General features: G+C 38.5%; 1 protein-coding gene across 1 annotated transcript; it reads right to left on the bottom strand.

Annotated features, from left to right (window-relative positions):
* Positions 1-200: 200 nt before the first annotated feature.
* On the bottom strand, positions 201-1994 carry LOC108038123. Its single transcript, XM_017114843.1, has one exon. The coding sequence runs from the start codon at positions 1992-1994 to the stop codon at positions 201-203; it is 1794 nt and encodes a 597-aa protein (XP_016970332.1).
* Positions 1995-10463: the final 8469 nt, after the last annotated feature.

Below are 10463 nucleotides of genomic sequence, written 5' to 3'. Positions count from 1 at the left end.
AAATGTTGTTACTCTTTTAAGAAGTTAGTCTAAAACCTAAAAATATTTTTTGCAATTTACTTTTTGCTAACCTTTTTAATTTCTACAGCGACAGGCGGCTTTATTTTTGTTAAGACTTTACGACAGAATGTAGAAAATAAAAACACAAACACGTAAAGCACCACAACACCAGACAACATCAATCCGTCACTCAATCAACATCAACCGGCACTTGTCCTCATCTTGATGCTCCTCTGCGCCTGGGATCTGCATCCCAGGAACAATCCGCTCATGCGCCAGGCCGTCATCTCGATGACAAAACTTAGCAAGGCCAGGATGTAGCCGATGACCAGAGCAATTGCCGGCATGACGAAATAATCCACATCCAGGGGCTGTGCCTCCACGTGCTCCGTGATGAGGAATTTTAGATAGCCCACGCGAACCGCCTCGAAGTCGGCATCCAAGGCCAGTTTCCTCGTAAGACCGCTCTCGAAGGCCCAGTACCAGGCCTGTCCCAAATGGTGCTTCAGGAACCACTTCTTCCGCATCGGGATGCCGGTGTAGAGGAACGAAAAGTCAATGGGTATTCTCAGCAATTTCGGATGCTTCAGAAACTGCTGGGCATAATCGTACAAGGCCATTCGATCCGAGAACAATATGTATGCGTAATCCTGATCGAACCGATTCCTGTGCTCCAAGAGCGTCTCAAAAGTCACATTCTCCATTATGGTAAATAGTAACTGGGGCATGTTGTACTTGGCAAACAACTTCTGATCGTAAGGATCCACCATCAGGGTTATATTGCTCTCTACCAACGCTTCAATAGTATCGATCTGCTTCTCGAAAACCTCGGAGATTAACATACTTTTCAGTAGGCCCAAATACTCCGTGGAGTAAACGAATCCAGCTATGAACATCACCCCAAAGATTATGTATCTCTCTCTTCCATGAATGTTGTTCAGATAAAATCCACTGAACAAAAGCGAGCTGAAGACCTCGAGGAGATGGCGACTGATGTCCCATTTTCCACTTTTTAGCCAGTAAATAAAGCTGAGGAAACCCACAACCAGGACGACATAGGCGGCCAAACAGAGCCATACACTCCATTGAAATGGAGCGGTTAGATAGCGATATGAGTGCATTGGTTTGGCATGGGTCACAAAAACATTGGCCGCGGCTATCCTGAATCCATGGGTCAAACTAAAGGCAGTTGTATTGGCTGCCAGGGCATCTGCACACACATCCACAGTTTCATTGTACAAGTTTAAAGTACAATTTCCAGGAGAATCACTTGGCGTAAGAACTGGCACAAAGCTTCCATTTTTTGAGCCTATAAAAGCACGAATAAATCGCATATAAAAACCGGCAAATACCTCTTTGCCCCACCGATTCACATAGATCATAGAACGTGGCACATTATTATAGGCAGCCACACGAACCGGATATCCATATAGGTTCTTGAACGATCCTCGAATCGATATATAGTGCTCTACGGAAGCCTCCTCTATCAGCATCTTAGGAAATATGATTTTGTGATATAACTTCTCATCATAAGAGGTGTAGAACAGCAAATGTACATAACCCAGCTGCCAAAGGTGCTTGACAAAATCCAACCACTCGGTTTCCCTCTCCAAATCCAAATGGTTATCTATAACAATTATATATTCAGATGTCTGAAAATGTAAGTCCAAATTGTGAAATAAATCATAGGGCGGTTCGTCATTGCCCAAAATCAAAAAGAGTTTGTTGTCAGCTCCTAAATTATATTCAAGTTGGGTGACGTTTAAGGATTCCGTTGAAGTGAAGATCATGAGGTTAATAAGTGGCATATGTCGCAGATACTTGTACTCATATTTATGTAGTTTATCGGGTTGGTTGCAGTATAAAAAGTTTGTGGAGATAAGTAGACGCTTGTTTAGCTCATTTATAATATTGTTTAGACTTTGTGCGCTCATAAAAAGGATAGCAATAAATAGCAGATGCATCAGAAGTTTGGAAGATTGTTGAAGGATCATCTGAAAGACATGTGGAAGACAAAGAATCTTAAAAGTTTGGGTAAGAGATGTGTTGATTTGGAAGATGAAGATGTGGAATGAAAAGATGTTGAACAAATATATTTTAAAACTGAAAGATAGGTTATTAAATAGTGGTTAGTTAGAATGCGTTGTGATTCTGATCTTTTGATTAGAAATTCGGATATTTATTATTATATTATTATTATTATTATATTATAGATAAAGCCAAAATATTCATAAAAAAATAAAATTTTTGGGTAAAGGGTTTTTATAGTCATATATAAATGTTGTTGTTTTCTTTTTCTCATTATTTATTACCAACGGTGTTATAATCTTTGGAGGTTTTTGGATCCAAACGGAACATCAAATATTTTCTTAGGAGTAAGCAGACAGATTTCATAATATATAACAAGTAAAGTAAGTATTTGCTGTGCCGTATTATTATTCTCCAAATAAAGTTACACCTCCATCGGCACCCTTACATCTGTGGAGGGGACTCCATTTTTCGGCAGTCACGATCACTTCCGCCTTTGTCCAGTTCTTTTCGCAGTATCGTACTCAATTAGCACCGCAGATTGTTATGAATATACATGATTGGATTTTGTCTAATCGATTGCCCAACCTCATAAATATTCCATTCCACCTGATTGAGTCTGGGGCAATTAACACTCCAACACGATCCCACCCACGCATCCTCGGCGGCAATTGGGGCACTTTACTTGACTGGTACACACAATGATTTACTGCTGGGTACTTTAGGGTATATTTAGCTTATCCATTCTCATACGCGTGCAAAATCGGGGCTGATCGTGTCAATATTTTCGCGCAGAGACAAAGGAGCAGTCATGGGAAGCGGATGCCAACACGAATCCAGCGAGTGAATGGAAAATCACAAAGTCTGCAGCGCCATTTTCTCTCTATCTAAATATAGCAGATACATTCTGGCGCAGATCAAATCAGAATGCAGGTGAAAATCCCATATATATTCTTGCTCCTCTTCTGATTTGTGGCGCCTGATTAACGGTTGTCAGGAATTGTAATGGCTAACTACTGTATCTGTGGCATCCACATGACCGACACGGTTATATCTTTTGAGTAGGGTTGGCAAATTACGCGCTGAGATGCGTGATGAATGCCCCACGGACAGCTGGTGGGAATCGAATTTGAATGTGCAAGCCGGCCTTCTCGTTTTTGGCCACGTTCAGTGGGTCAATGTGCTGGTGGTCTTCGCGAAAGTGGTAATTAGCGTTGGCTAATTATAACGGAACAGGGTGAAGGATCTCTGAGGCGATTCAGCTGTCAGCAAGATTTTTTCGGAGTGATCTTCTGGGTTCTGATTCTCGTTCTTTGTTAAAAATGGGAATATTTATTTCCTCATTTTCACATTTAATTAACATCTTTTTATTTTACATGTATGTTTAACAAAATTGGAGTTTTTGATATAAAGAGATTATATAATCTTTTTATAAGAATCTATTTTAAAGAGGTTTTTGAAAATGAGAACCACTAATATTTCTGGAAACCACATTTTAAGATGTTTTTGAAGTACCATACAACTTTTGATATAATATTATTTGTTCTATTATATAATATTTGAATTCCCAAAACACCTCAACACATCAATAAACTTCATCTACTTTTTCTTTAAATAATAGTATTTTGAGGATTAATTTCTTAACTGAAATGTTGATTTTATTACTTTTTGTAATATGATATAACTAGTTTACTCTAATAGTAAACTAATAGTGTTTATCTGTTAGTTTTTAATTAATTTTTCTGCCCCATCTTTAACTTTCTTTGGCTCCATTTAGCACCACTCAACATTCCTTTAAATTTCCCACTATCCCCTTGAGATGACTCATACGCACAGTAGTCCGCGCAACCCATTCCCCTTGCAATAAAGAGCAAATAATTAATAAGATAAGCAAAAGCACTTGCACGAGCGCAGATCCAGCCTGGGGCTGAAGGTCAAACTAATAATGATTTAGATAATCAAAGAGTGGCAGAAACCAAGGAGCTGGCCCAAAGACTCGAGACCAACTGCAATGCGAAGCACTTGAACCTGTTGCTACTACCAAAGGCATCTGATTCTCCTGCTGAAAACCAAACAAAACGAACGGGGAGCGCCGTCGCGGATGCTTCACTGTGTTCCTGCTCCAGTGCAGACTGTAGAGACTGGCAAAAGTCGGATCATCCAGCCAGGCAGACCATAAATACCAAAGGGTTACGCCTATTTTTACACGCAGCGGAGTGCATTTCCTCGTACTTGGGCCATGAGCGCACAAATATTAAAACGATGCGACGTGACAGATTACAAAACGTTTGACACCAGCGCCAAAGCCGCCAAGATGATGCCCCCAAAAAGAGGCGGGAGGAGATGGGGGTCCATGGTCCAGAAGACGAGGGCCCCGAAGAGGGAGCCACCGCCAACAGAAGAAGCTCGAGCAGATGAAGCTTGAGCAGAGGCCAAAACTGCAACTGCAGTCAAGCAGCAGCCACTTGCCACACGACGATGACGAAGACGAGCGCTGCACAGTGATTAAAGTCTCACAAAAAATTGGTGAAAATATATTAAAATATTTTAATACTAATGATTATGAAACTTAAAGTATTTATTTATTTGCTACATCTGCGGAGCTTTTTTGTAACCCAATTGCCCCGAATAAGTTATAAATGATATTAAATAAAAATTTAATTTTTTTGAAAAGGATTTCATAGCTTTTCAATATAAACTAAACTACTGAAGGATCATATTAAAAATTGAATTTTTTTAAAAAGGTATTAAATATATATAACCTATACTACTGAAGGATCATATACCATTTAAAAGGTTCAGCTTTATTAAAATTTCTTGAGAAATAATTTTATATCATATATTATATTACATTAATAAGAAATGTTATATTCATTTTCACTTAACATTTTTTTATTTTAAACACTGGTAAATTCACTTCTGAAGTAACAAACCATCTTTTCTTTTAATTTTTCAGAGTGGTTATAGCTGAAACCTTTTTGGAAATTAGTTCCTTTTTTCCATTAGTAAAAGGACAGAGTTGACCAATTATTAAGAAACCCCGAACCACTGTGCATTGTTGCAGTCACGAGTTTGGCTACCACAGCGTGCACCACAGAGCAAAGAGAGTAAATTGCCTCCAGGCCATGGCTCCTCGACTGCAACTGGGAACCTGGAACTGGACTGGGTTGGCTGGAGATGAAGATGGTCTTGGGTTGGGGTATGACCATAGGGTCTCTGGGATTTTGTGGACGGAGGAGGAGGGAATATCTGGCGGGGCTTCGTGGAGAGCGCGCGTCACAAATTAATTCGCTGATGGCGAGCCTGTTGGGTTATGCTCTTGTGGCAAGATCGGCATGATTCCCACAGTAGTCCCTTTTATTTGTGGAGTGCTCTCGAGGATCTGCTCCTGCTTGTCTAGTTCACCTGCAACGGAGCAGCGGTTAAATGCGGAGGCCGTATCTGTGTTTGTTTGCATCAGTATCTGCTCGAACGTCTGCTTCTGCGTCTGCCACTCGTGAGTTATGTCAGTCAGTCAGACAGAACAGAACGGACCTGATCGGGTCCAGACCAGACTGGACCAAGGGGTCCTCTCTTCCACTTGAGCGTGCAATTTTTCTAATTCACATCCCAGGAATCCCAGTATCCAGAATGTAGAATCCAGTATCCACATCCAGTCGAGAGTCGCGCAGCGGGCGCATCGCGTAATTGACTTGGAAGTTATGAACCTTTAAATGTGGGATCCCTGGATCCGCAGTCGAAACCATGGTCATGTAATTTTAATTTTCTCACTTGATTGCCCCGCAAAGACTGGCCAGCCGATTGCCATTCATATGGCCATTGGCTCCTGAACTTGGTTAACTTGGCCAACAGGATGGCCAGATGCTACACGCAGTTGCACTTCAAGCTGAGTTGATTAGTTTGCCAGGCGGGGGCGGTTTGCATTGCTGAAAGATCATAGTTATCATTGGAGTGGGAATTGGAAGAGATGGTATCTTAACCCATCTAGATTCAGAAATAATTATGTTAGTAGGAAAACACATTTAAAGAATTTTTTTTATGTTAAAAGTTATTTTATTTTGTTTAATAGGTATATTAAAGATGTTTTTATAATAAGCTTAGAGTAATAAACCCCTGTAATTTATCAGAGCTCTAAAAATAGCCTCTTTAACTCAGACTTCAGTAGCTATGAACTAAAACACTAATTATATAGAATATGCAAATTGAATCAAAAGATTTTTGCGAAAACGGAACTAGATGATTATTTATTTTGGGTTTTTTTCGGATCCGGATTGATCTCACCTCATCTTTCGTTTCTCTCCACATCCTTTTTCTCAAAACGAACGTGAAAATCACGTTAGATTTGGTTATAATCACGAACCGTTGGACACCTGTTCTCTATATTTGTTTTCGGTGCTAATTAGCTTTAATGCCAATAAGTTTCGAGCCAAGTTCCCATGGTAGTGATCAGAGTCCACTAATTAGAGGAGGAATGCATATCTCGGTTCGGGGACAAAATGCAAATTTGAGTTAAATATCAGAAGGAGTCACAGCGCTAAATTCGTCAGCTTGAGATTTTTTCGGAATTCGGTGCTTTGGACTTTCGGTTAGTGGGGTATTGGTATTTATAAGCGAGAGAAGAGATTTTATAATCCGGTGTCGATGGCTGTGGCACTTGGCACTTGTGCGAAAATTGGTAAGGCAAAGCCCCGAATATTTCATTCAGCGTTTTAATATATTTTTTTGTTTTTTTTTTTTGTGCCACAGCAGCTGCCAAATGCTTGTAGCTATTGGCTCAATGAATTATGAGCCCGCTTCTTATAAGCGAGCAAACAGCATCGAAGTTGTGGGTGTCATGCGCTGTCCGCTTAATGAAAATGTTTGGCTCTAACTTCGCTTTTTGTTATTTTCGGTGTGTTATTGTGTGTATTTTCACCCGCCTCTGTTTTTTCTATTTGTAGGTGGGAAACGCCGATTTATTGCGCATCAAATTACAAGAGCCGATCAAAATATTTGCATGGGCATCAGCAGTATCATCCCAGCATGATCATCACGGTCTAGTGGCATCTCTGCCATAATGGCCTTGTAATGAAGCGACTAGTAAGCTAATGACTTTTGTTGAAGGTGTATATTACCACATATTTAGATGCAAACTAGGAAATGTCTTATTTTTAGACAGGCGGAGATATCTCAATGGTTTCTATTTGGAAGCCACATTCATGTGTCTTGTAGATGTGGTAAATAGTCGTTAATCAAGCAAGAAGTCAATGGTCTGGTGACTAAAATAACTATAAATTAGAATAAACAGTGATTATGGGTTTTTTTTTTATGAAATAGAAAAACAATTGGTTACAAAATATAATATTCTGCAGCTCAAAAAAATTTATAGTAAACATTTAATTTTCATTTAATTTTTTTTCTTATGTGTTTAGGTTTATACTTTCACTTTCTGACTCTCTTAAGTTTATTTTGCTATGAGAATACGTCTTAGCCAACACTTGATACAAGGTGTAGATCCAATCCAAGTTTATTCTAATAAATGTCTATTAAAATCATTATACCTGGTGATTTCGTCGGAGGAGCGACCCTTTGTTAGTGCGAAATCGGCATACCAATTAGCAAGGCATTTAGAAACACATTAACCTTTTCGCCTTGTCCTTAACCTTTTGCCAAAAGAGCGTTAATTCGCAGCGAAAATATTAAAAACGCAAATCTCGATTTGATGATGCTGATTCACAGAAGTCGTAAAATGTCATAAATATAACGTATATAGACTGGCGCCAGTCGGACAGCTCCAAATTAAAGAGGCTATATGATTTTACCAATTTTGGGTCACACGCGTCTCTTCTTTTTTTGTTCGGATAATCCCAGAATTTATATTATTTTTGGCAATTGACAAATATGAGCACATATATTTTGACATTATTTTCGAGTTGATATTTGATAATTGATTGCTATTTTTGTCTTATAATGTTTACGCATATTTCCGTTATTGACACGCATAAATTTGTACCTACTTATATTTATGTAAATCTGTACAGATCTCAAATCACCATTGTTTTCACATTGGGACTTCTCACTTCGCAGTTGGAGGATTGTTAATTATTTGCCCAAATACACGTGTTTCAGGTGCGGAACATCAGGCTCTGACAAATTCCGAAATTTGACAGCCTGTTTGATTAGAAATTTAGGGAAAGTGAAATAAAGCAACCCCCTGGGCTTAGAAATTTTACATTATATGAGGGTAACTCGTTTGTTATCTCAAGGGATCAACAATTATTTGAGGTCTTAACTGTGTACACTTCATTTGCCAAGCATTTCTGATCGGAATTAAGGATCTAGGAACTACCACAGATCTTGGGCTTTCTTTCAACCCTCTTGTTCGAAGTTGAAACAGAAGTCAGCCACGCGTTAATGCCAACAGAAGTTCCGATCACTTTCACTTTAAAAACAAATTCAATGATGCCCAACGCATAAATTAAACGGAAAATGATCTTTAGGGTAAGTGAAAATTTTTGGGAAAAGGGGGTTGTCTACATTTTCATTAACAAAACGCTTGTTAGTGACCAATTCGATTCGACAGTTGGCCAGTTTTGAAAAAAGACAAAATACGGGTGCCCCTTCGTCGGTAATTAAAAAGGGTTCCCATGCCGAAAACAGAAAACAAAAATTCATTGCGCATTGTGGGTTTAATTGAATTTGCTGCAGACGAAAGCAAACAAAACCGGGGACAATAAAGGAGATGCGTGCGATATGAGGAGCGGTAAATTGGGGGACCCTCGGGCCTCGAAAGAGAGTTCCATCGATTGATCAAGTGTGATCCTGCGGAGCTGCAATGTCCAGCAACCTTAACCCATCAGCAACACCATCGGCGTTGAAAGGTTAAGTCTGCACCACTTCACGTCCAAAGACAATCGCTTACAGTTCCCTGGAAAGCGGAGATTGCTGCGCTTTTGATACCCTTTAACTTTTGGGGCATACTAGAATTTTTAAAACATTTTACAACATGGTTCGACAAGGTCTAAAAATAATTACAAACGTAAAAATAGAAAAAATCAGTCATTCAAAATTAATAATTTATTATTTTATGTTTTAGGCAAACAAAGTTTTTACCTTTACTTTCTTAAAAGCTAAGTAAATATATGTAGGCTATTACAACGCAGATGGAATAAGTTTTTTGAAAATAACCTCCAATTATTTCAATAAATAATTATTTAAATAATCACTTAAAGTTATATTGTAATAGTGTTGGTGATTAAAATATTAAATTAATTTACATCTAGCTCAATCTTACAAAGCTTGATCTTATTTTATAGAGCATTCCATTATGTCATATCCAATATCTACATATTTCGCATTTGCCTCCTTTTGTGCTTTACTTATTTTTTGCAGATCGTTTTTTACCAACGCCCACCGTTGGCTTTATTTTACCTTTAGAAGGCTCTTGTTGTTGGTTTTTTCGCTTTTATCAGTTGAGATCAGGCGGCGGTGGTTCGGCTTTTGGTTTAGGTTTATCCTGTCTGCCTGCGGTTTTGGTAGTTTCGTTTCTTTTCTTTTTTTCGGGGCAGTGAATTTTAATTAAAATATTTCTCAGGGTTTTTATTTTCACTGAGCTCGGATGGAGCTTAGGCCCAAAAAGGGGGAATTATCTCTTGGTCGTGAGTGTGACACATTTGCATCAGATATGACAAGCTCGTCTCGGAAGGACACCCACAGACTTATAAATCAGTGTGGACTGCGTTTTGCTTGGAAAAACAAGAAGGGAAAAAAACCTAAAATTGACTTGTCAGGACACCTGACATCCTCATAAATATTTGAATTCGTTTTCTTTGTTTTCCGCAGTCGTGAAGATTTCACACATTTTTCTCGTTTGCCATTTTTTCAATGTGACGCGACATGGCGCCAGAGTAAATTTCACTGCCTTTTATGTCCCGCTGAGTTGGCCAAAAAAATATATAAAATAAGGACCGCAGTGGCACAATAAGAATCCTATCTGTGATTATGCAGTTATGGCTACTTGGAATTTTCTGTGCGGTTGGTTTTATTTTCATTCGATAAACACAATCTGGGCGGTTGACTTACCTTGACCAGCCCAAAAATTTACCTGCAAAATTACAAATATTAGACAAAGTATTTTTTCGCACGCTTCGTTGCTTATCAATTATCAATTAGTCTGCCTTTTAATTTCCTTAGCCACTTGAGACTGACTTCGGGAATTTCGAATCAATTCATTGATTTAATTAATTTATCATTGTCATTATCAGTTGCTAATTTGTTTTTTTGCATTATTTTCATGGTTTTTGGTAATCGTCAAACTGTCTCATAAATCTTCATTAAAACTTTGGGCAATTTTTTTTTTGAGTTGGGTCAAGAGGGTTGTGCAATGTAGGTTAAAGATTAATAAAAAAATTATTGTTTATTTTGACAGAATGATGAATAACCATTTTATTTTATTT

This window comes from Drosophila rhopaloa, unplaced genomic scaffold (assembly GCF_018152115.1).
Source record: "Drosophila rhopaloa isolate 14029-0021.01 unplaced genomic scaffold, ASM1815211v1 contig_115, whole genome shotgun sequence".
Taxonomy (NCBI): domain Eukaryota; kingdom Metazoa; phylum Arthropoda; class Insecta; order Diptera; family Drosophilidae; genus Drosophila; species Drosophila rhopaloa.
Note: the sequence above shows the minus strand (reverse complement) of the source record. Positions and strands in the feature narration are given on the sequence as shown.

Excerpts from the sequence above, each read along its gene's own strand:
- LOC108038123 (XM_017114843.1), bottom strand. The coding sequence starts at position 1,994 with ATGATCCTTCAACAATCTTCCAAACTTCTGATGCATCTGCTATTTATT.